At 49.4% G+C, this 27,030-nt stretch overlaps 1 protein-coding gene across 4 annotated transcripts in view; it reads right to left on the reverse strand.

Moving 5' to 3' along the window:
• ltbp1 (latent transforming growth factor beta binding protein 1) overlaps positions 1–27,030 on the reverse strand; it is a 356,653-nt gene that overhangs the window by 31,321 nt on the left and 298,302 nt on the right. For all 4 annotated transcript variants that reach the window (XM_078229547.1, XM_078229548.1, XM_078229550.1 and 1 more), the window contains 4 exons: positions 20,595–20,723; positions 15,569–15,709; positions 14,332–14,472; positions 9,231–9,389 (listed from right to left, as the gene is read on the reverse strand). In XM_078229547.1, the coding sequence (XP_078085673.1) occupies positions 9,231–9,389; positions 14,332–14,472; positions 15,569–15,709; positions 20,595–20,723 (570 nt within the window). The remainder of the gene's footprint in view (positions 1–9,230; positions 9,390–14,331; positions 14,473–15,568; positions 15,710–20,594; positions 20,724–27,030) is intronic.

Here is a 27,030-nt window from a genome sequence, read left to right on the forward strand (position 1 = left end):
GAAACCCACGCAGACACGGGGGAGAACATGTAAACTCCACACAGACAGTGAGCCGAGGCCGGAATCGAACCCGGGTCCCTGGCGCTGTGAGGCAGTGGTGCCAACCAGTGTGCCATCTCGCCGCCCATGCCGATAGGTAGACTCTGTAGTGAGAAGCAGCCACATCCATTTCACTGCTCTCCGTAAGCCAAATGTATTTTCCTAAGAGCATTATTAAAACATCCTTAGCATGCAGCATTTTCACTCGAGGCAGCCTCTTTGTGACAGGCCAGGATGTCAAAACGAGAGGCCCCTTTCCCAAATGAAAGATCCACCAGGATGAAAAGACCCAGCCAAAGTTAAAACCAGTGGTGTGGAAAGGTTTCCTCTCCACACCGATGGTCCTACTAGCTCTGAGCCACCTCAGTCTCCAATATTCAGATAATGGTCAAGAGTCCCTCAATGCTTAGCCCCCAACTATTCTCCATCCCTGGTTGCTCTTGTAACTGAGTGGCTCGCTCAGCCATTTCAGAGGGCAGTTAAGAGTCAACCACATTGCTGTGGCTCTGGAGTCAAATGTAGGCCAGACCAGGTAAGGACGGCAGATTTCCTTCCCTAAACGACATTAGTGAACCAGATGGGTTTTTCCGACAATTGACAATGGTTTCATGGTCATCAGCAGACTCTTAATTCCAGATTTATTTATTGAATTCAAATTCCATCATCTGCCGTGGCGGGATTCGAACCCGGGACCCCGGAACATTCGCTGAGTTTCGGATTAATAGTCCAGCAATAATACCACTAGGCCATCGCCTCCCCTATCTGGTGGTTATGGTACTGGATTAGTAACCCAGAGGTAATGAGTTCAGATCTCACTCACCACAGCAAGATGTGAAATTCCATTCAATAAATCTGGTCCTTTTTAACCTGACATCAGACAAAGTAACCCCCGCCCCACAAATGCCCTTCAGAGTAAAGGGGCATGAGTATTCTTCTCACTTTCCTCTTGTTTATCAGTCAAGACGAAGATGACCACATTCATCATCTTGGCTGGCTGGTTCAGGTGGGTAATGAGGTGACTCTCCAGAAGGTTCCGCTGCAAAGTGGACAGGGTACCACAGGATGATTGAGTTTTGACTGAGTTGCTGGCTCAGGATTTCCTCTCTTTGTGTTCTCTCTCTGGCTGGGATTTTCTGGCCCTTCCCGCCGACGGGTTCTTCGAGTCCCGACACAGGCCACCCAGTGCAGCGGGTTCCCCAGCGGCAGAACAGGTATCACACTCAAAATGCCATGGACTTTGGCAGGACTGGAAGATCCAATGGCAATCCATCTCTGCCACTGGGAAACGCGCGACAGGGATGCTGAAAAATCCCAGTCTCTGTGTCTGACAAGAGCTCGCAATCAAAGGAGGTCTCACCATTTTTGATTTGGTTGCACAAGGTGCAGCAGTCCTGGACAAACTTCTCCCAGGACTCAACGTCAAAATCAAAACTCCTAACGAAGTCTTCAAAGTGTCCCTGTAACTCTCCCTTCCGAGTGTCTGTGTAACATTCCCTTCCGAGTGTCCGTGTAACTCTCCCTTCCGAGTGTCCGTGTAACTCTCCCTTCCGAGTGTCCGTGTAACTCTCCCTTCCGAGTGTCCGTGTAACTCTCCCTTCCGAGTGTCCGTGTAACTCTCCCTTCCGAGTGTCCGTGTAACATTCCCTTCCGAGTGTCCGTGTAACTCCCCCTTCCGAGTGTCCGTGTAACTCTCCCTTCCGAGTGTCCGTGTAACTCTCCCTTCCGAGTGTCCGTGTAACTCTCCCTTCCGAGTGTCCGTGTAACGCTCCCTTCCGAGTGTCCGTGTAACTCTCCCTTCCGAGTGTCCGTGTAACTCTCCCTTCCGAGTGTCCGTGTAACGCTCCCTTCCGAGTGTCCCTGTAACTCTCCCTTCCGAGTGTCCGTGTAACTCTCCCTTCCGAGTGTCCGTGTAACTCCCCCTTCCGAGTGTCCCTGTAACTCTCCCTTCCGAGTGTCCCTGTAACTCTCCCTTCCGAGTGTCCGTGTAACTCTCCCTTCCGAGTGTCCCTGTAACTCTCCCTTCCGAGTGTCCATGTAACACTCCCTTCCGAGTGTCCGTGTATCACTCCCTTCCGAGTGTCCGTGTATCACTCCCTTCCGAGTGTCCGTGTAACTCTCCCTTCCGAGTGTCCGTGTAACACTCCCTTCCGAGTGTCCGTGTAACTCTCCCTTCCGAGTGTCCGTGTAACACTCCCTTCCGAGTGTCCGTGTATCACTCCCTTCCGAGTGTCCGTGTATCACTCCCTTCCGAGTGTCCGTGTATCACTCCCTTCCGAGTGTCCGTGTAACTCTCTCTTCCGAGTGTCCGTGTAACACTCCCTTCTGAGTGTCCGTGTAACTCTCTCTTCCGAGTGTCCGTGTAACACTCCCTTCCGAGTGTCCGTGTAACACTCCTTTCCGAGTGTCCGTGTAACTCTCCCTTCCGAGTGTCCGTGTAACACTCCCTTCCGAGTGTCCGTGTAACTCTCCCTTCCGAGTGTCCGTGTAACTCCCCCTTCCGAGTGTCCGTGTAACTCTCCCTTCCGAGTGTCCGTGTAACTCTCCCTTCCGAGTGTCCGTGTAACTCTCCCTTCCGAGTGTCCGTGTAACGCTCCCTTCCGAGTGTCCGTGTAACTCTCCCTTCCGAGTGTCCGTGTAACTCTCCCTTCCGAGTGTCCGTGTAACGCTCCCTTCCGAGTGTCCCTGTAACTCTCCCTTCCGAGTGTCCGTGTAACTCTCCCTTCCGAGTGTCCGTGTAACTCCCCCTTCCGAGTGTCCCTGTAACTCTCCCTTCCGAGTGTCCCTGTATCTCTCCCTTCCGAGTGTCCGTGTAACTCTCCCTTCCGAGTGTCCCTGTAACTCTCCCTTCCGAGTGTCCATGTAACACTCCCTTCCGAGTGTCCGTGTATCACTCCCTTCCGAGTGTCCGTGTATCACTCCCTTCCGAGTGTCCGTGTAACTCTCCCTTCCGAGTGTCCGTGTAACACTCCCTTCCGAGTGTCCGTGTAACTCTCCCTTCCGAGTGTCCGTGTAACACTCCCTTCCGAGTGTCCGTGTATCACTCCCTTCCGAGTGTCCGTGTATCACTCCCTTCCGAGTGTCCGTGTATCACTCCCTTCCGAGTGTCCGTGTAACTCTCTCTTCCGAGTGTCCGTGTAACACTCCCTTCTGAGTGTCCGTGTAACTCTCTCTTCCGAGTGTCCGTGTAACACTCCCTTCCGAGTGTCCGTGTAACACTCCTTTCCGAGTGTCCGTGTAACTCTCCCTTCCGAGTGTCCGTGTAACACTCCCTTCCGAGTGTCCGTGTAACTCTCCCTTCCGAGTGTCCGTGTAACTCTCCCTTCCGAGTGTCCGTGTATCACTCCCTTCCGAGTGTCCGTGTAACTCTCCCTTCCGAGTGTCCGTGTAATTCTCCCTTCCGAGTGTCCGTGTAACTCTCTCTTCCGAGTGTCCGTGTAACTCTCCCTTCCGAGTGTCCGTGTAACTCTCCCTTCCGAGTGTCCGTGTAACTCTCCCTTCCGAGTGTCCGTGTAACTCTCCCTGCGACTGCTATGAGAGCGAAGTATTTAAATTCCACCAGCTGCCATGGTGGGATCTGAACACATGCCCCCAGAGAATCACCCTGGGCTTCTGGGTTAGTAATCCACTACGGCACCATCTGCCCCTGAGACGGAGTTGGCTAGATGGCTTGAATGTGGAGCAGAATGATGCCAGTGGTGTGGGTTCAATCCCTGTACCACCTGCGGCAGTTCATGGACACCTGCTTCCTTACCTTGCTCGACGCTTGACGCTTAACCCAACTGTCTCTCTCTAAGGGAGAGAGAGAGGCCCATGTGGCCTCTCATGGACTCTGGCTAATTAGCTGAAAGGATGCTGCTATTGATAATGTCTACCTTCTCCTGCACCCTCGCACTGCAAGGCTCTACAGCAGCTGAGGGTCTCAGGGAGGCAGCCTCGATTGGGGGATCAGCGCCTCCAAAAAGCTGTTAGAACACATTCCGCAAAATATTTTACTCCATCTGCTATCACGGATAGTTCATCTGCTGAGTGGATTGTTGGCAGCGGTGAGGATTGAGGGGCGGGAATGATGTGTGATATTTTCTGCTTTGGGACCAGCTGATGTTCCTATTTTCCTACGTGTCTGTCTGTAGTGCGAGCGTTAGGAGTCTAAAACCCTATTGTTCCAGCCGGAAAGCCTGCTGGATGGAGTCACACCAAAACTCTGCCAATAAAGCAGGTGCACAGCTGCAAGTAACCCAAGAATCCCAACTGCACTCGGCTTTCGGGTTATGGTCCAGAAGGGAAAACATGGTTTTTTAAAAATTCTTTCATGAGAGACGTGGGCGTTTCTGGCCGGGCCAGCATTCACTGTCCATCGCTAATTTCCCATGAGAAGGTGGTGGTGAGCCGCCTCCTCAACTGCCGCAGTCTGTGTGGTGATCTTCGGGAGAGGATTTTGAACTGAAGGAACAGCGATACATTTCCAAGTCAGGATGTGCATGACTTGGAGGGGAACTTGCGGTGGGTGGTATTCTCAAGTGCCTGCTGCCCTTTGTCCTTCTAGATGGTAAGGGTGCAGGACTATTGAAGGAGCCTTGCTGTGTCGCTGCTCTGCGTCTTGTAGATGGTTCTCACTGCTGCCAATCTTTTTGGCACACCAAAAAAACTAAATCCAATAAACCGAGGGACAAAGGGACAGCCCCTTAAGGGGGGAGGGGGGGAACTGCCCGAAACAGAAAACAGAGTGTCAAGGAAACATCAAAGTAAAATGTGATTAAAAGGATCAATAATACACCTGTGGCGCGTCTGATAAATAGACAAGGCTGATGTTGCCAGGAACAGATGGCTTTTATTCGCTAAAAAGGAACGATGTGGAACAGACAATAAACAGAACAATACTGAGCATGAGGATCTCCCGACTGAGGCCGGAGGGGGAGGGCTGCAGCCTTTATACCCTGAGGGCGGAGCCTCCAGTTAAAGGTGCAGCCGAATTAAAGGTGTCAGGGGGTGTCTCATATACGAACAGTAGTGGCAACAATATATACAGCTCAACCGTGCCGAGGGCACGACAGTGGTTTACCACAACACCCCAGCTCGTAGGGGGCTCAACAGGCACAGAAGGCCTCAATGACGCCCGTGGACCCCACATGCTCCATCTCCAGGGACACCCAGCCACGAATGTAGCCGCGGTAGAGGGGCAGACAGTCAGGTCAGATCATCCCCTCGGTGGCCCGCTGCCTGGACCTGTTAATGGTGAGTCTGGCCAGGAGCAGGTTCATGAGGGGATCCTCTGCCTTCCCCTCCCCCCTCCGCACCGGGCGGCTGTGTTCAAACTTGTTTCCGTGTAACACCGAATCGTATCTCTGTGAAATCCTGAAGCCCTTCACAACATTAGAATCATAGAATCCGACAGTGCAGAAGGAGGCCATTCAACCCATCGAGTCTGCACCAATGGCAATCCCACTCAGGCCCTATCCTTGTAACCCTACCTATTTACCTTGCTAATCCTTCAAACACGAGGGGCAATTTAGCATGGCCAATCAACCTAACCCGCACATCCTTGGAATCATAGAATCCCTACCGTGCAGAAGGAGGCCATTTGGCCCATCAAGCCTACACCAACAACAGGCCCTTTCCCCGTAACCCCGCATATTTACCCTGTTAATCCCCCTGACACTCAGGGCAATTTAGCATGGCCAATCAACCTAACCCGCACATTTTTGGAGTGTGGGAGGAAACTGGAGCATCTGGAGGAAACCCACGCAGACACGGGGAGAATGTACAAACTCCCCAAGACGGGAATCGAACCCAAGTTCCTGGCACTGTGAGGCGGTAGTGCTAACCACTGTGCCGCCCACCGAATTTACATCTGAAGTGCGGTCGCTGCCATGGAGAAAAGCGATCAGATATTTTCCATGCGGATTTGGAAATTCCACAATTTGGTCCGATACTGGGTTCTCCGTATTCCTGGATTAAATCCTGATGGTCTCAGACGTGGCTTTGTTCACACGGGCAGTAGGTGGCAGTAGCGAGCCTGCCATACCTGCCAGTCCTTGCAATCCCAACTCAGGAAATTCCGACACTCCAGTTTCGTTTCGGAGCGAGGAGACTAGACCTTAGGATTTGGTTTCATGTCTGGGTCAATTCAGAAGCAGCCCACGTTGATGGATATAATGCTAAATAAATTCACACTTGTCACATTATTATCCAATTATCTGGACGACACAGCCAGTATCGAGAAACTACTCCCGGCGCTGGTCTGTCTGTTCAGAGCCCCCCGGGCAGAGCTGAGGTTTCAGTGTTTTAAAAGCGTCATTTGAAAATTGGACAGTGAATGCAATGTTTGGATGAGTAAGCGTAAAGAAAATATTCACGCGGCCAGGCTTACATAAGCTGCCCGCAGGAAAGCAACGTAACTACAAGACCATGCATGACACGGTGGCAACCACTGCTACCTCACAACGCCAGGGACCCGGGTTCGATTCCCAGCTTGGGTCACTGTCTATGCGGAGTCTGCACGTTCTCCCCATGTCTGCGTGGGTTTCCTCCGGGTGCTCCGGTTTCCTCCCACAGTCCAAAAGACGTGCTGGTTAGGTGCATTGGCCGTGCTAAATTCTCCCTCAGTGTACCCGAACAGGCGCCAGAGTGTGGCGACGAGGGAATTTTCACAGTAACTTCATTGCAGTGTTAATGTAAGCCTACTTGTGACTAATAAATAAACTTTTAACTTTTCAATGTGCCATGCCATAGAATCATAGAATCCCTACAGTGCAGAAGGAGGCCATTCAACCCATCAAGCCTGCACCAACATCAAGCCCACCCAGGCCCTATCCCTGTAACTCCACATATTGATCCTGCTAATCTCCCTGACACTAGGGTCAATTTAGTACATGATGTGGAGATGCCGGCGTTGGACTGGGGTAAACACAGTTCAGAGTTTTAACAACACCAGGTTAAAGTCCAACAGGTTTATTTGGTAGCAATTTGCTACCAAATAAACCTGTTGGACTTTAACCTGGTGTTGTTAAAACTCTTACCCAATTTAGTACAGCCAGTCAACCTAACCTGCATATCTTTGGACTGTGGGAGGAAACCGGAGCACCCGGAGGAAACCCACGCAGACACCAGGAGAACGTACAAACTCCGCACAGACAGTGACCCGAGCCGGGAATCGAACCCGGGCCCCTGGCGCTGTGAGGCAGCCGTGCCAACCACTGTGCTACCCCCATGGTGGCACAGTGGAGGCAGAGGGACAAAAAAAAAGCAGAGACATTCGTACATAACATTGCGGATTGCCAATCGGCACATCTCGGAACAACTAAATAAAGACTAACGGTTATTCTGAGCCGGGGTGACTGAAATTGGAGTGATTCATGAATACCTGGAAAAGATTATAATCGCAATCTAAATAAGGTCATGAAAATGATGCTCATGCAGCTTTCAATTATCCCTGGAATCATAAAAACCACATGTCAATGTCAAACCTCTGTCTGCACTCAATCCCTATGCCAGCAGGAGCTGCAGGAGCCAACACCCATTAGTGTCTGCGATGTGCAATGGAAATGCACTGACTGACGCCCAGCTTTCCCCCCTCGCTGCTCACATTCCTTACCGCGCTCTCTCAATGCACATTCCACAGGTTCTGAGTGCAGAGTGCCTCTGCTGTGGGTTCAGGCACAGCATTTGCAGGAAATGTTAACACAAGTTTGCAGTAAGTCCGTAAAAATCAACATATGGGGTGGCGCGGTGGCACAATCGTTAGCGCTGCTTCCTCCCAGCGCCAGGGACCCGGGTTCGATTCCCGGCTTGGGTCACTGTCTGTGCGGAGTCTGCACGTTCTCCCTGTGTCTGCGTGGGTTTCCTCCGGGTGCTCCGGTTTCCTCCCACAGTCCGAAAGACGTGCTGGTTAGGTGCATTGGCCGTGATAAATTCTCCCTCAGTGTACCCGAACAGGTGCCAGAGTGTAGCGACGAGGGGATTTTCACAGTAACTTCATTGCAGTGTTAATGTCAGCCTATTGTGGCACTAATAAATAAAGTTAAACACTTTACTCTCCAGCACACACCCGCCCCCCCCCCCCCCCACACCAATACTAGCTGCCCCACAGTTACTTAATGCTCCAGTGGGTGCATTAATTGGCCAGAGCTGGGACTTTTGTCCTTCACTCAGGAGAAATTCCCAGGGGGGGTTGGTGGTGGCCGTAAGATTCTTTGGATGGTCTTCCCACTGGGCTCTGCCATCTTGCAGTGGGGCGAGTGAGTCCGAGGCCGGACCTTACCCCCTGCCCTTGCCCCAATTGTGACCGTCAAGAGACCAATTAATGGCCATTAGGGGCCATTCTCACCCAGCCTCAATCTTTAGGCAGGCCGAAGGAGGTCAGGGGCAGAGGGGAAGTACAGAAAGTGACCTTGCTCAGGCCTCGGGCGGCATGGGGTGGGGGACTTCCATCAACCACCTTCTTTTCACATTGGGCACCACCAGAAATGCTTGGCCCTTCCAAGTGCTTCCTCCACTACCTCCCCCCCCCCCCCCCCCCCCCCCCCCCCCCCCCACCAACTCTAAGACCCCCTACGCATACCTGGGCCTGGAGCCCACGCCCCAGGACTCGGACACTGCGAACCACTTGCAATCCCAGTCCTGACCACTGTGGGCACTGGCGCTGCAGGGACTGGACAGTGGCCGGCCAATCAGATTGGTCAGTGAAGGGTCATCGAAACTTTGGCCCTGTTCTCTCTCCACACATGCTGTCAGACTCGCTGAGATTTTCCAGCATTTTTATTTCAGTTTCCAGCATCCACAGTATTTTGCTTTTATATTAGATTGGTCAGCACCTCTCCGGGGCGGGAATTGCTTCTGGGTGAGGTGCAAAGGTCCTGGCCTCTGGCCAACAAACACTCTTTGGAGTGTTAAATAATTAGGTATCTGGGGGAGAGGCAGCAGGTATTAGCGACAATATGCTGGCTGTCGACTCTTGGATAGCGAGAATGGAAACTCCGCCATCTGAAAATATCCTGCGCATGATTTTGCTTGGACTTTTCTCAATGATTAAAACACGAACAGTCCTCACTCTCGCATCCCGATTTCGGGTTTTACTAAGTTGCGGTCCGCACTCAAATTGCTGGGAGATTTACAGTGCCCCTTGGATCACTTCCTCCTCCCGTCACTCCTACTCTTCACAATACCGTTCGGCAGAGAGGGCAATTGTTGCTCACCTGTGTTTCTGAGAGGACAAAGGGCACAGTCCATGCCCCAGGCTTCGCCATACATACAGCAGCATTCGGTGTACGTTGTTCTTCTGTCCGCCAAGGGCAATCCGCACACAACCTGCCTGCTCACCGCCTGCCAGCACACATCCTCTTCATTAGTTTGTTCTGGAAAGGCAAAGGTTAGGAAAGGATGACACTAGGCATGGCACTGGCCTGGCTCTGTGAATATAGGCACAGTAAGAAGTCTCACAACACCAGGTTAAAGTCCAACAGGTTTATTTGGTAGCAAAAGCCACAAGCTTTCGGAGCTCTGCCCCTTCATCCGGTGAGTGGGAGTTCTGTTCACAAACAGGGCATAGAAAGACACAAACTCAATTTACAAAATAATGGTTGGAATGCGAGTCTTTACAGGTAATCAAGACTTAAAGGTACAGACAATGTGAGTGGAGAGAGCGTTAAGCACAGGTTAAAGAGACGTGTATTGTCTCCAGACAGGACAGTTAGTGAGATTTTAAAATCTCACTAACTACAGTATCTCATTAACTACTACAAATACTACAAATCTCACTAACTCAGTACAGTGCAGAAGGAGACCATTCGGCCCATCTAGTCTGCACCGACTCTCCGAGAGAGCATCTTGCCCAGGCCCTATCCCCATTATACCTACACATTTACCCCATTAATCCCCCTATTTTACACATCGTGGGACACTAAGAGGCAATTGAGCATGGCCAATCCACCTAACCTGCACATTTTTGGATTATGGGAGGAAGCTGGAGCACCCGGAGGAAATCCACGCAGATACAGGGAGAATGTGCAGACTCCACACAGACAGGTAGGCACGATGGCACAGTGGTTAGCACTGCTGCCTCACAGCTTCAGGGACCCATGTTCAATTCCGGCCTCGGGTCACTGTCTATATGGAGTTTGCACGTTCTCCCCATGTCTGCATGGGTTTCTTCTGGGTGCTCTGGTTTCCTCCAACAGTCCAAAGAAGTGCGGTTAAGGTTGATTGGCCACGCTAAATTGACCCTCGCATCAGGGAGATTAGCATGGTAAATATGTGGCTGATGGGAATAGGGCGTGGGTGGGATTGTGGTCGGTGCAGGCTCGATGGGCCAAATGGCCTCCTTCTGTATTGTAGGGATTCTATGATTCTAGGATTCTATGACAGTCACCCGAGGCTGGAATCGAACCTGGGTCCCCTGGGGCTGTGGGGCAGCAGTGCTACCCACTGTGCCACCGTGCTGCCCACACAATGCTCCATGGTTTCTCTCATTCCTGCATCCAGGAACAGGAATCATAGGATTCTTACAGTGCAGAAGGAGGCCATTCAGCCCCTTGATTCTGTTCCTGCATTCAGTTGAACCATGGCCGAACTGTATCTTAACCCCATCTACCCGTCCCCAGTTCCCTCGCCCCTAATGCCCTTGCCTAAGCGTAATTTCCAATTGATTACTAGTCTCCACAGCTTTTAGCGGGATGGAGTTTCAGTTAACCCTTTGTGGGCAGAGGTGCTTCTTGGCACCTCTGCACTGCCTCGTTCCGACTGTAAGGTGATGGCTCCCTTGTTCTGGGCTCCCCCAACAAGAGGAAAAGATTTCTCTCCAACCCATCCTATCGAAGCCTTTAACCATTGTGGACATTGTTCTTTGGAAGGTTCAGTAAGAAGTCTCACAAAACCAGGTTAAGGTCCAACAGGTTTATTTGGAATCACGAGCTTGCGGAGCGCTGCTCCTTCACTCACCTGATGAAGGAGCAGCGCTCCGAAAGCTTGTGATGCCAAATAAGCCTCTTAGACTTTAACCTGGTGATGTGAGACTTCTTACTGTGCCCACCCCCAATCCAACGCCGGCATCTCCACATTTGGAAGGTTAACAGGGAAAGCATATTATGTCAAAGGCAATCCCAGGGGCACTGAAACAGTGAAATGGTGGTGGGAAAGAAAGCTATTGGGGTCATGTGCGCTTGTTAACTGCCTCCAGCTGCCACAGGAGTGATCATTCACTGTTCTCTCCGACCGTGGAAGACAAAATATCTTCCTCTGTGTGGGTGGCAGTTCACCGATAAGCCAGCGAAACGCGTCCAAGAAAATAAAGAGGACTTTAAAGCAAGGAGCCTCGGACAATGGGACAATGGCTGTTTGTACAGCTGCTGCTTCTCCAGATCTTAGCAAACTTCGGATGAATGTATCTCAGCAGTGCCTGACCTCCCCGTCCCACTATCCTCCCCCCTCCCCCTGCCAGCACAGCAGGCGGGGAAGCAGATTTACGCAACACAGTCGGATATTGATGTCTCTTGCATCTGAGTGTTAAGTCTCTGCAGGAGTTGGGACGTCTTGTTGAAGTTGTACAAGACATTAGTAAGGCCGCACTTGGAATACTGTGTACAGTTCTGGTCACCCTACTATAGAAAGGATATTATTGAACTAGAAAGAGTGCAGAAAAAAATTACTAGGATGCTACCAGGACTTGATAGTTTGAGTTTTAAGGAGAGGCTGGATAGACTGGGACTTTTTTCCCTGGAGCGTAGGAGGCTGAGGGGTGATCTTATTGAGGTCTATAAAATAATGAGGAGCATAGGTAAGGTGGATAGTCAACATCTTTTCCCAAAGGTAGGGGAGTCTAAAACTAGAGGGTGTAGGTTTAAGGTGTGAGGGGAGAGATACAAAAGAGTCCAGAGGGGCAATTCTTTCACACAGAGGGTGGTGAGTGTCTGAAATGGGCTGCCAGAGGTCGTAGTAGAGGTGGATACAATTTTGTCTTTTAAAAAGCATTTAGACAGTTACATGGGTAAGATGGGTATAGAGGGATATGGGCCAAACGCAGGCAATTGGATCTAGCTTAGTGGTTAAAAAGAAGGGCGGCATGGACAAGTTGGGCCGAAGGGCCTGTTTCCATGCTGTAAACCTCTATGACTCTATGACGCACATGGACGTCAGGAAAATGACAAGGAACTTCGAGAACCCTTCCAGTTTAAGAAGGCTTTATCACTACACTTTAGCTGGTGGCATCCCCTTGCCTCAGGGTTCCAGTCCCGCTCCAGGGCTTGAGAACACAAATCCAAGCTGATACTGCAGTCGGTGACACAGTGGCAAGCACTGCTGCCTCACAGCGCCAGGGACCCGGGTTCAATTCCCCACTTGGGTCACTGTCTGTGCGGAGTTTGCACGTTCTCCCCGTGTCTGCATGGGTTTCCTCCGGGTGCACCGGTTTCCTCCCACAGCCTGAAAGATGTGCTGGTTAGGGTGCATTGGCCATGCTAAATTCTCCCTCAGTGTACCCGAACAGGCGCCGGAGTGTGGCGACTAGGGGATTTCCACAGTAACTTAATTGCAGTGTTAATGTCAGCCTACTTGTGACACTAATAAATAAACTTTAAACAGTGCAGGACGGGAGGAGCACTGCACTGTTGGAGGTGCTGTCTTTCAGATGAAATGCTAAACGCAGGGCCAGTTTAGGTGGATGTAAAAGATCCCATGGCACTGTTATGAAGGAGAACATGAGGGCCAATATTTCCCTCAAACCACATCACACCAGGTGGTGAGGGAAAGTTCCAGATTTCCATTGATCTTCGCTTAAAGAGCAGTTTCAGTCAGATCAGGCTGAATACTGGCCATTCTACAAATACAACTCTCCCTGCCCCACTCCCCAGCCAAATAACAAAGAAAAACATAGGGATCAGGAGCAGAAGTCAGGAAATTCAGCTCTTCGAGCCTGCTCCGCCATTCAATCAGATCATGGCTGATCTCTCCCTGGTCTCAAATCCACCTCCCCACCTGCTCCCCATCTCCCTTTAACCCATTTTTAAAAAATTAGAAATATATCTATTTCCTTCTTGAAACCATTCAATGATTCAGACTCCACTGCGCTGTGGGGCAGCGAGTTCCACAAATTCACCACCGAGAAGTAGTTCCTCCTCATCTCAGTTTTAAATCTACCGCCTCTCAGCCTATACCTGTGAACCTCTTGTTCCAGGTTGCCCCAGAAGGGGAAACATTTGGTCTACATTTACTTTATCAATCCCTTTTAATGAATTGCATTTATATAGCACCTTCAATATCGCAAGGTGCTTCTCGGGAGCATTGTCGGAGAGTTCACACTGAGACACAGAAAGAGAAAACAACGTGGGAAAGTGCGAGGTTATGCACTTTCTTTGGTAGGAAGAAGAGGTGTAGACTATTTTCTAAATGGGGGAAAGGCTTCAGAAATCTGAAGCACAGAGGGTCTTGGGAGTCCTGGTTCAGGACACTCTGAAGGTTAACGTGCAGGTTCAGTCGGCAGTTAGGAAGGCAATTCAATGTTAGCATTCATGTCGAGAGGGCTAGAATACAAGAACAGGGATGTACTTCTGAGGCTGCATAAGGCTCTGGTCAGACCCTATTTGGAGTATTGTGAGTAGTTTTGGGCCCCGTATCTAAAGATGTGTTGGCCTTAGAGGGGGTCCATACCTAAAGAAGGATGCGCTGGCCTTGGAGGGGGTCCATACCTCAGGAAGGATGTGCTGGCCTTGGAGGGAGTCCAGAGGAGGTTCACAAGAATGATCCCAGGAATGAAGGGTTTGTCATATGAGGAATGGTTGAGGAGTCTGGGTCTGTACTCAAGGGGCCGAGATAGAGTGGACGTGGAGAGGATGTTTCCACTAGTGGGAGAGACTAGAACTTGAGGGCACAATCTCAGAGTGAAGGGCCGCTCCTTTAAAACTAAGATGAGGAGGAATTTCTTCAGCCAGAGAGTGGTGAATCTGTGGAACTCATTGCCACAGCGGGCTGTGGAGGCCAGGTCATTGAGTGTCTTTAAGACAGAGATAGATTGGTTCTTGATTAATAAGGGCATCAAGGGTTACAGGGAGAAGGCAGGAGACCGGGGATGAGAATCATATCAGCCATCATTGAATGGTGGAGCAGACTCGATGGGCTGAATGGCCTAAATCTGCTCCTATATCTTATGATCTTATGGAGACAACAGGAGAAGGAGGTAGGTTTTAAACAGGCTGGAACCCATGCAATTTAAGACTTCTTCAGAAACAAAATCTGCTGTAATTTGCGATATACAATGAATGTGCAGCAGCGACAGTTCTAGGGGTTGACCCTGCTGCAGGAACATACCGATCGTGCTGGGAGCCTCAACGCAGCGCTTTCCTGATGAGTCCAGAATCATTGGGTATGTGCAGAAACAGTTGTACGAGCCGTCAGTGTTAATGCATTGACCGTTGATGCAGTTTGATGGATCCTGACACTCATCGATATCTGGGGATGAAAGGAAACACTGGATTATCCACCCGGAGAAACGGGATGGCCAACGGGGAACGGAGGGAGGCAGAAGGAAGCAACCGGACAAAATTAGAACAAACGCACGATGCCGACTGTTACGTGCTGCCTCAGAAATGCTTAAATTCAGGATTCAACTCCGACACCTTCAGTGGAGTCGTTTCAAATATAATAAAGAGCATCCTTTTTCTACATATTGGTTTCCACAAAAGGAACTTGGAGAAGGTTTTCCTCCTTCAGTGCCCAGGATCGCTGAGGTGGAACAAGTATCAGGAAATCACAGCAGATGGTTTTACCAGGAAAGCTTCCCGAGTTTCCTGAATGCCAGGAAGGTCTTGTGTCTTGCTTTCTGGATGCGCCACCCAACCTAACACTGTTTCACATCTGGTTACCCAAAAACCGCACATCTGTAGGAAGCGCCATGCACCAATTTTAAATGAGTCAACCTGACCTACGATCCGGACAATATCTCGGGTCAGAATTCTATGGGACTCTCCTTCTCATTCAAACTCCGGAATAACATTGCATTTATAGGTTTACGGTGAGAGGGGAGAGATACAAAAGGGTCCAGAGGGGCAATTTTTTCACAAAGAGGGTGGTGAGTGTCCGGAACGAGCTGCCAGAGGTAGTAGTAGAGGTGGGTGCAATTCTGTCTTTTAAAAAGCATTTAGACAGTTACATGGGTAAGATGGGTATAGAGGGATGTGGGCCAAACATGGGAAATTGCGACTAGCTTAGTGGTTGAAACTGGGCTGCACGGACAAGTTGGGCCGAAGGGCCTGTTTCCATGATGTAAACCTCTATGACCCTTATAATGCGTAAACACAGTCCACGCCACCCCTTCAGCATTTCCGTGGAGCTTTCGGCTCTTGTTCCAATGGTACGCTTTGTCTGTATGGCGCGCAAGAAACAACACTTTTCACTGTATACTAATACATGTGACACTAATAAATCAAATCACAGAAATTCCACTCCAATGTGTCCCCACGAGCTACGGCATATCTCGTTTCAGCCTCACACCCGGTACATGGCAACACTTATACAATAACAGTTGAGTCCCTGTGTGGGAACGTACCATCAGAATCGAGAGGCTGGGTACAGCGTTTCCCTGAAGCATCCAGGACCATAGGGACGGTGCAGAAACAGTCGTATGAGCCCTCGGTATTAATACATTGCCCATTAACGCAGCTCGCTGCATCCTGACATTCGTCAATATCTAGGAACACAATATCATGGAAACATTATAGTCCGGCTCTACAGGAAGCACTGCAGCAACTCCCCACGGATTCTCACCAAGCACTTCCTATCATATTATAGAATCCCTACAGTGCAGAAGGAGGCCATTCGGCCCATCGAGTCTGCACCGACCACAATCCCACCCAGGCCCTATCCCCATAACCCCAGCTATTTACCCTAGCTAATCCCCCTGACTCTAAGGGGCAATTTAGCATGGCCAATCAACCTAACCCGCACATCTTTGGACTGTGGGAGGAAACCGTAGCACCCGGAGGAGACCCACGCAGACACGGGGAGAACGTGCAAACTCCACACAGACAGGAATCGAACCCAGGTCCCTGGCACTGTGAGGCAGCAGTGCTAACCACTGTGCCACTGTTCCTGGACCTGGAAGAGCCAAAGGGCAGAACTCCTAAAGGGAACACAGGAACTCAGATACCTGGGAGTATAAGACAAACATATCACTGAAGGTGAGAGGATAAAAGCAAATTACTGCGGATGCTGGAATCTGAAACCAAAAGAGAAAATGCTGGAAAATCTCAGCAGGTCTGGCAGCATCTGTAAGGAGAGAAAAGAGCTGATGTTTCGAGTCCAGATGACCCTTTGTCAAAGGGATTGAAGGTGACAGGCCAGGTGAGAACATGGATAATAACGCATACTGAATCCTGAGCTTTATAAATAAAGTCCAGAAGCATGGAAGTTATGATGAACCTTTATAAAACACCGGTTTGGCGTCAACGTTTTTTTGTTCATTTTTCACGGGTTGTGGGTGTCCCTGGCCAGAATTTATTACCCATCCCTAATTGCCCCTTGAGAAGGTGGTGGTGAGCCGCCCCCTTGAACCGCTGCAGTCCCTGAGACATAGGTACACCCACAGTGCTGTTAGGGAGACTGGAACATTGGCTCTGATTTTACCGGCACGCCTGCCCTGAAATCGGGGCGGGTGAGGCTCGCAGAACGCCATTCTCCGTTGGCCTCGGGCACCATCTTACAAGCCTGGGGTTGGGCGTGCCAATAAAATTCCAGCCATTGTGTCCAGTTCGAAGCACCACACTTTCGGAAGGACGTGAAGGCTGTGGAGAGGGTACATAAAAGAATTACAAGAACAGTCTGAGGGATGAAAGACTTGTGTTTTGAGGATAGGTTGGACAGCTTGGGACTGTTCTCCTTGGAGACGGGAAGGTTGAGCGAAGATTTGATGGAGATATTCAGAATGCTGAGGGGTCTGGACAGGATAGAGAGAAACAGTGCCCAATGATGGAAGGGTTGAGAATCAGAGAATGCTAATTTATGATGAATGAACCAATGTTGACCTGAGGATTTTTTGTTTACACAGTGAGAGGTTGGGATCTGGAATGTACTCAGAGTGTGTGGTGGAGGCAGATTCACTCATGACCTTCAAAAGAAAATGAAGAGAGAGCCTGAAGAGAGAGGAAAGAAAATGGCAAGGTTACAGAGAAAAGGGCTGGGAGAGAGACTAGCTAAACTGTTCCCACAGACAGCCTGCGGAGGACGGGTAAATGGCCTCCTTCTATGGGGTAACCATTCTATGATTCCCTGATCATCGCCATCTAGCAGGAACAGGGCCTTGGGAACGCCACCACGTTCAAGTTCCCCTCCAAGTCACACTTCACCCCAACTTGGCCGTATATTGCCACCTCCTTCATTGTTGCTGGGTCCAAATCCTGTAACTCGCTGATGAATAACTCTGTGGGAGAGTCTCGACCACGTGGACCATAAAGTTGCAAGAAGAAGCCTCACCACTACCTTCTCAAGGGCAACTGGGCAATAAAACCACTCTTGCCAGCGATGCCCACACACCGTTCAGAATGAATTATAAGTAAATAAACCCAGCAATAGACGCAAGTGGCAATTGCACTGTGTGGTACTGCGCCAGAGAGCCATGGAAAGTCTTAGGGTGGGATTTTCCTGCTGCATTCACCCTAAAACCGGAAAATCCCGCCCGAGGTCAACGGACCTTTTCATGGTCCGTGTCCCGCCCACTACGATTCCCATAGTGGGCGGGCCGAGAAAATTCCACCCTTAGGCTCAGTCCCTGGTGAGATCTCACAGGATGGATCTTTGTACTAGCTGGAGTGATGAGAGAGAGCGAGACCAATTTCTTTTGTTCGTTTGACATCTTCATCTGTCACAGTTTACCCTCTGATTTCAACTTCTCTGCCGTTTGGCCATTCACACCCTTTATTCTCTCTATGGACTGGCATTAACAGCCTTCCCCTTGTTTTTGTGGCTATGACTCATCTTTCATTCCCACAACCTGCAGTATAAATACCTCCCACTTTCTATGCCTTATAGCTTTGACACAGGGTCATCTGGACTCGAAACGTCAGCTCTTTTCTCTCCTTACAGATGCTGCCAGACCCGCTGAGATTTTCCAGTATTTTCTCTTTTGTTTTCGGATTCCAGCATCCACAGTAATTTGTTTTGATCCAATTTCTTTTGTTTCTCAAGGCGACAGAGGACCAATAAGATACCGGCCAAGGTCCTTAGTGCTGTTTCCTGAACATTGAAACTGGCCAAGTGTGGAGATGAGGGTGGAGTTCCGGACATGGCTGCAATCAGACAGCCCAATGGCCCTCTCAGCCCACACTACGAAATGGGAACTTGGGCGGGGTACTGGCAATTGCTGCCAACTAACAATGCCCGTGGGCAGCACGGTGGCACAGTGGTTAGCACTGCTGCCTCATAGCGCCCGAGACCCCAGGTTCGATTCTCGGCTTGGGTCACTGTCTGTGTAGAGTCTGCATGTTCCCCCGTGTCCGCATGGGTTTCCTCCGGGTGCTCCGGTTTCCTCTCACGGTCCAAAAGAGTTTTAAAGTCTAAAGTTTATTTATTATTGTCACAAGCAAGGTTACATTAACACTGCAATGAAGTTACTGTGAAAATCCCCTTGTTGCCACACTCCGGGGCCTGTTCGGGTACACTGAAGGAGAATTTAGCACGGCCAATGCACCTAACCAGCACGTCTTTCGGAATGTGGGAGGAAACCGGAGCACCCGGAGGAAACCCACGCAGACACGGGAAGAACGTGCAGACTCTGCACAGAGAGTGACCCGAGCTTGGAATCGAACCGGGTCCTTAGTGCTGTGAGGCAGCGGTGCTAACCACTGTGCCACCGTCATGCTGGTTAAATGCATTGGTCGTGCTAAATTCTCCCTCAGTGTACCGGAACAGGCGCCGGAGTGTGGCGACTAGGGGATTTTCACAGTAACTTCATTGCATTGTTAATGTAAGCCTACGTGTGACACTAATAAATAAAGTTAAGCAACCAACTGTGCCCAATTTTGAACGACTTCCTGCGGGGGAAACAAAGGGGATTGGGGCTTGAAAGAAGACAAACCTGGCTCTTAGAGATAAAAGAAGCAGAAAGTCTCTCTACAGATTCCTCAACATCTGTAAAAGAAACAACAATTCTCCTGTGGGTTCATTATCCATTTACCACCCAAAAAACCCATTTGTCTTTTCCCTTTATACCTGCTGTGTACTCCTAGCATTTCCTGCCTCCGTCACAATTCCTTTGATTCTGGAACTCTGCACAGTTAAAGTTAAGGCTTTGTGACAGCAATAAAGATTTGATAGCACTTAAAGAATAAAAATATTGCTTCATCTCCTGAATCTTTACTGCGTATATAGCTGGAAGCAGTAAGTTATCCGTGTTCCTCGCTGCCGCTTTTTCTTTCAACTGTAAAACTATTTTACAGAGAATTCGCTTTCAGTCTTTCATCTGAGAAGTTGAGATGTCTGAACAATGGCACTGAACATACACACGCTGTTATGGGCTTACATCGGGCCCTGGTGACACAGGGTGATGAAGGGCAGGGTTTAAACTTTACCCGTGACCTTCCTCAAATCTAGCCGTCACGCCCTTGGGGCCGGAAACGTCGTGTTTTAATCTTGGTGAGTGTTCGCAGAATCTGTGCGTCAGATGTCTTCTCAGTGAAACAACGGAGACAAATTCTATATGAATTAGGTAGGCTGCCATTAACATTGGCCAACTTCCTGAGCATAACAGCTGGGAAAATCAGCAGGAAGCAGTGGGAAGAAAGTCAGGCAGCCCAAAAGGTTGTTAGCCAGGCCCAAGGTCAACACGGGGTCAGAGTGGAGGGAGGGACATAGTTGGGGGGAGGGGGCGTGAGTGTTTCCAAGGTAGTCAATGGGGGAAAGAGGGGGTGGGGGTTAAGTGTTTAAGAGATGGAGGTAATGTATTAGCCCTGGATTTGCTTCAACACACAAAACTCCCCCCCCCCGTAATAGGCAGATACTTCTCAAATCAGGCATGCATGTCGGGCAGCACAGTGGGTTAGCACTGCTGCCTCACAGCGCCAGGGATCCCGGGTTCGATTCCCGGCTTGGGTCACTGTCTGTGCGGAGTCTGCACGTTCTCTCCGTGTCTGCGTGGGTGCTCCAGTTTCCTCTCACAGTCCAAAGATGTGCGGGTTAGGTGGATTGGCCATGCTCAATTGCCCCTTAGTGTCAGGGGGATGCGCTAGGGTAAAAGCATGGGATTATGGGGATAAGGCTTGGGTGGGATTGTGGTCAGTGCAGACTCAGTGGGCCGAATGGCCTCCTCTGCACTGTAGGGATTCTATGAAGATTTTTTTTCCATCAGACGGGATGTTAAAATCACCTCCAACTCCTGCTCTGTTTCAATGTTTTTTTACTTTATCAAATCACGTCCTGTTCATATCTATGCACCGATAAACTCGCCTGCTTAACTACTTTCATCGACTCTTCATCTCTCTCTGTATCTTAGTCTCTCTTTCATAAGTCGATGATCTAAGCATCAACACTGTCGCACTTGTGCTAAGTTTTTGATGGGACTATAAGCAATGAAGCAAGCTTACCAAGACACTGCAGTTTGACTGGATCGTAATACAAGCCTTGTCTGCAGTAACACTCATAGCCAGGCTGCGTGTTCAGGCAAAACCCATTCTTACAAATCTCTTGTCCAAATAAAACACATTCGTCAGCATCTGTGAACAAAAAAAAGTATGTTTTTTTTTACAATAAACAGACCGCAAAGCTAACATCTGATTCTAATCAAGCCAGGGCGTAGCATGTTCCGAAACACTCCCTCACCATCAGGCCTGCCCAATACTGTCACTTGTCTCGGCAATGATGCTGAGGCCAGCATTCACTCCATACAGCACTGCGAGGTAGATCTGTTCCATTTCAGAAAGCCAGTTGGAGAAGGATGATACGGGAGCCAGTTTTAATCAGTCATACATTTATTTACAGAGTGAGACATTACAAACATACACATCCCCAACTCAACCAGGCTACAGTTGGCTCTTTATATGGGGAGGCGATGGCGCAGTGGTATTATCACTGGACTAGTAATCCAGGGAAATGGCCTGGGGCCCCAGGTTTAAATCCCACCACAGTAGGTCTGGAAAATTTGGAATTAAAAGTCTGATGATGACCACGAAACCATTGTCGATTGTCATAAAAACCCAGCCGCTTCACTTATGTTCTTCAAGAAAGGGAAGTCTGCCATCCTTATCTGGTCTGGCCTACATGTGACTGACTCTTTAATGCCCTCTGAAACGGCCCAGCAAGCCATTCAGTTCAAGGGGCCATTAGAGATGGGCAATGAATGCTGGCCCAGCCAGTGATGCCCACAGCCAATGAATTTTTTAAAATGTGTAAACCCCCAATTAATGTCCACCACATGCACGTAGAATCATAGAATCACAGAGACCCTACAGTGCAGAAGGAGGCCATTCGGCCCATTTTTGAGTCTGCACGACAGCAATACTACCCCCATAACCCCACATATTTACCCCGCTAGTCCCTCTAACCTCTCATCCCGGGACACTAAGGGGCAATTTAGCATGAATTAAATAGCACCTAACCCACACATCTTTGGACATAATCAAACACAATTGATATACAATTAACAACAATAACCGTCTAAACGCAAAACCAAAGTACACGGGCAGAAGGCTAAGCGGATCATTGTTAGAAGCGCATTAACACCTTCTTCGAAAGGAATGTATTTCAAAGACAATTCTTTTTTCAGTGTTGATTGTGATCTTCACCCATTCCCTCCATCCTTGCAGATTATTCCAACTGACAGGATAGACAAGTATACAGACGGATCAATCGATCAGTGTGTTCTAATTCGCCACCGTCTCAGATCGAGTTGTACTCATGGGGGTGGGGGGGAGGTTTCCCGCGTTATATTTTCCAGCAGCAAAGGCAGCCCATCAATGGCTGGTGGTAGGATCGTCCAGTCCCACCCACCCCTGTCAACGGGGTTTCCTGTTGTTTGCACTCTCCGCTGTCAGAAAACCCACGGGGACGGGAGGTCGTCATCGGCAGGACTGAAAGATCCCGCCGGTGGGTACGGCTGTGTAATGCCACTCAAAACATGACTGATATCATCACAAGTACTGCTGCTAAATCGTTTCTTATTCATTCGTGGGACATGGGCCTCGTTGCCTATCTCCAGTTGCCCCTGTTCAGAGGGCAGTTGAGAGTCAACCACATTACTGGGCTCTGGAGTCACATGAAGGCCAGACCAGGTAAACAAGGCAGATTTCCTTCCCTAAAGGGCATTAGTGAACCAGGTGGGTTTTTACAACAATCGACAATAAACAAAGAACAAAGAAAATTACAGCACAGGAACAGGCCCTTCGGCCCTCCAAGCCTGCACCGACCATGCTGCCCGACTTAACTAAAACCCCCCTACCCTTCCGGGGACCATATCCCTCTATTCCCATCCTATTCATGTACTTGTCAAGACGTAGAATCATAGAAAGAATCACAGAACCCTACAGTGCCGAAGGACGCCATTCGACCTTAAAAGTCACGACCGCACCCGCTTCCACAACCTCCCCCGGCAACGGGTTCCAGGCACCCACTATTCTCTGTGTACAAAATCTGCTTCGTACATCTCCTTTAATCCTTGCCCCTTGCACCTTAAACCTGTGCCCCCTAGTAATTGACTCTTCCACCCTGGGAAAAAGCTTCTGACTGTCCACTCTGTCCGTGCCCCTCAATCTTGTAGACTTCTATCAGGTCTTCCCTCAACCTCCGTCGCTCCAGTGAGAACAAACCAAGTTTCTCCAATCTCTCCTCATAGCTAATGCCCTCCATACCAGGCAACATCCTGGTAAATCTTTTCGGTACCCTCTCCAAAGCCTCCACATCCTTCTGGTAGTGTGGCGATCAGAATTGAACACTGTATTCCAAGTGCGGCCTAACTAAGGTTCTATAAAGCTGCAACATGACTTGCCAATTTTTAAACTCAATACCCCGGCCGATGAAGACAAGCATGCCGTATGCCTTCTTGACTACCTTCTCCACCTGCATTGCCACTTTCAGTGACCTGTGTACCTTGTACACCCAGATCCCTTTGCCTATCAATACTTTTAAGGGTTCTGCCATTTACTATATATTTCCTATCTGTATTAGACCTTCCAAAATGCATTACCTCACATTTGTCCGGATTAAACTCCATCTGCCATCTCTCCGCCCAAGTCTCCAACTGATCTATATCCTGCTGTATCCTCTGATGGTCCTCATCGCTATCCGCAAATCCACCAACCTTTGTGTCGTCCGCAAACTTACTAATCAATCCAGTTACATTTTCCTCCAAATCATTTATATATATTACAAACAGCAAAGATCCCAGCACTGATCCCTGAGGAACACCACTTGTCACAGCCCTCCATTCAGAAATGCACCCTTCCGCAGCTGCACTCTGTCTTCTATGACCGAGCCAGTTCTGTATCCACCTTGCCAGCTCACCTCTGATCCTATGCGACTTCACCTTCTGCACCAGTCTGCCGTGAGGGACCTTGTCAAAGGCCTTACTGAAGTCCATGTAGACAACATCCACTGCCCTACCCTCATCAATCATCTTCGTCACTTCCTCGAAAAACTCGATCAAGTTCGTGAGACACGACCTCCCCTTCACAAAACCATGTTGCCTCTCACTAATACGTCCACTTATTTCCAAGTGGGAATAAATCCTGTCTCGAAGAATCCTCTCCAATAATTTCCCTACCACTGATGTAAGGCTCACCGGCCTGTAATTACCTAGATTATTCTTGCTACCCTTCTGAAACAAAGGAACAAAATTGGCTATTCTCCAATCTTCTGGGACCTCCCCTGTAGCCAGTGAGGATACAAAGATTTCTCTCAAGGCTCCAGCAATTTCCTCCCTTGCCTCTCTCTCAGTATTCTGGGGTATATCCCATCAGGCCCTGTGGACTTCTCTACCTTAATGTTTCCCAAGAACCCCAATACCACCTCCTTTTTGATCTCAACATGATTCAAACTATCTACACATCCTCTCCCAGACTCATCATCCACCAAGTTCTTCTCTTTGGTGAATAGTTTAATTTGGTTTAATTTGATTCTTAAGCCGGAATTCTCCGATCCCGCCTGCCACTGGAATTTTAGCGGGCGCGTTGTGGACAATGTGAAGCCCCATTGACAGCCGGGTGAGAATTTCCGTCTTTTAGACCAGCGCAGCCAAAGAATTCCACCCTTAATTCCAGATTTTTTGTTTATTGAATCCAAATTCTACCATCTGCTGTGGCGGGATTTGAACCCAGGTCCCCAGAACATTCGCTGAGTTTCTAGATTAATAGTCTAGCGATAATACCACTAGGCCATCACCTCCCTCTCTATACAATTGTGTTGGATGTCCTGAATTGCTGTTTGCAGATTCCCAACGAACTAGCAAACACCACCAACAAATCAACACGAGTCGCTTCGACTGGCCACCAGGTAGATTTGAAGGACGAGGAGGTTGGGGAGGGGTTGATAATGTATGCGAGTGGGGGCAGCTTATCAAAATCAGATGAGCCTGTTGACCTGATGGCTTCTTACCCTGCGTCTCAAACTCTTGTAACAGGATAGGGGCGACCTGATTGAGGTGTTCAAGATTGAGGGGCATGGGCAGGGTGGATAAGGAGCAGCTGTTCCCCTTAGTTGAAGGGTCAGTCACGAGGGGACACAAGTTAAAAGTGAGGGATGGGAGGTTTAGGGGGAGATTTGAGGTAAAACTACTTTACCCAGAGGGTGGTGACGATCTGGGATGCGCTGCCTGGGATTGTGGTGGAGGCGGGATGCCTCACATCCTTTAAAAAGTACCTGGATAAGTACTTGGCGCGCCAGAACATTCAAGGCTATGGGCCAAGTGCTGGCAAATGGGATTAGGTCGGCAGGTCAGGGTCTTTCATGCATCCGTGCGGACTTGATGGGCTGAAGGGCCTCTTCTGCACTATGGGGATTCTGTGATCTGCTGGTGCCCATGGCAACAGAAACAATGCAACTCAGAACAAACAGGACTTGGAGACTTTTGCAGTAAGTGTGCGCTGCCCACTGAAGTTGAATAGCCTGTTGAAAGCACATTTGCAGACACATTAGGGTGGACAGTGCTAATCCCAGCTAAATGTAGTGACTCGTATCTCTACTGCCATTCTCCAGGGACCGAGCAGATTTGCAGCTGCCCTGTTTCCGGCTTTCAGCAATGACGTTTTGAGACAGGTGTAGGGAGACAGCCTGAGGGAGCCTGTCTCCAACTCGCCTTCCTGTACAAACGCGAAGGCTGACGAAGTCACTCTGACTCTGGGTTGATTGTGGAGCAGTTTGACTTGGCCCCGCGTTAGAGATCTTGACTGATTCTCATTCCAACGAGCTTCAGTGGGAATGAGGATCAGGAGCGGTGCATAATGAGTGGCTGCGTCACTATTGTTTTACGCTCACACCCAGAGTCCAAATTACCCCCCTAAACCTCTGCACAGCGGCACAGCTGAGATTAGCAAGATGGAATTCCCTGTTAGCTTATCCAACAAAGTGCAGAATTCTGCAATCTCTGTGTGGCACAGTGGTTAGCACTGCCTCCTCACAGCGCCAGGGACCCGGGTTTCTGGCCTTGGGTCACTCTCTGTGCGGAGTCTACACGTTGTCTACATGGGTTTCCTCTGGGTGCTCCGGTTTCCTCCAAATTCAAGATGGCGCCGGAACGTGATGACTTCTTGTGAGCTGTCCCCAGCATACCCTCTAATTCTATCTTTTACTCTCATTCTATACTTTTAAAACTCTACTCTAACTCTTAAATATTAAATTGATCTTTCCCCATACCCTAGCTATGACTGTAGCACTACATTCTACACCCTCTCCTTTCCTTCTCTATGAGCAGCATGCTTTGTCTGTATAGCGCACAAGAAACAATACTTTTCACTGTATCCCAATGCACTTTTTAAATTATTTGTTCATGGGACATGGGCGTTGCTGGCTGGTCAGCATTTATTGCCCATCCCTAGTTGCCCGAGGGCTGTTGAGAATCAACCACATTCTGTGGCTGTGGAGTCACATGTAGGCCAGACCCACTAAGGACGGCAGATTTCCTTCCCTTCCTTGCTAAATTGCCCCTTAGTGCTCCAGGTTGTGTAGGGTAGAGGAATTAGCAGGTTAAATAGGTTACAGGGATAGGGCAGGGGGGATAGGGTGGGAGGGTTGGCCTGAGTAAGTCACATGGATAGTCACATGAGCAGTCTGGGAATGGAGGGATACAAACGAATGGTCTAGTTGGACCAATGAGCGGCACAGGCTTGGAGGGCCGAAGGGCCTGTTTCCTGTGCTGTACTGTTCTTAGTTCTGCACTGTAGGGATTCTGTGACATTTTGTATTTCTGCCACTGATGTGTTCCTCTCTGCAGACGAGGCAGCAAATCTCGTGTGGTCCCGAATGCCAAATGAGCTGAACTGCAAGTCAGATGAAGGAAGAGATATGGTATGTGCAGAATTACACCTGTTGTGATGAGGCAGTGCCAATGGCTGCAATTGTGCATGCACAGAGACATGCACATGAATTACTGAGCTTTGTTGACACGTCTAAAAATATGCAAACAGCACGAAAGCAGAGCTGTAAATTCCTCCACATACCCAATTGTGCTTTTCTGAGAAGGGGAATGATTTCTGATCCAAACGGCTGGTTGGATTGCACTTGGGCCAAACACTGGATGTTTGAACAGACTCAAACAGAGCTCATTCCTATCATTAGTGAAGCATAAATCAGCTCTGTCTAGACCTACACGGTCTGGCTTTTAGAATTCCCTGCTCACTTTGCCATTTTCATAACTTATTACTTTAAACATGGGCAAATGCGCACGACAAACCGGTAACAGGAATCTGCAGAACATTCAGTTCAATGTAAAATTGGAAGGGAGATTCATGGTCCAGTATAACCATAGAATCTCCACAGTGCAGAAGGAGGCCATTCAGCCCATCGGGTCTGCACTGTCTTTTCGACAGAGCATCC

The sequence above is a fragment of the Mustelus asterias genome, chromosome 15 (assembly GCF_964213995.1).
Source record: "Mustelus asterias chromosome 15, sMusAst1.hap1.1, whole genome shotgun sequence".
NCBI lineage: Eukaryota > Metazoa > Chordata > Chondrichthyes > Carcharhiniformes > Triakidae > Mustelus > Mustelus asterias.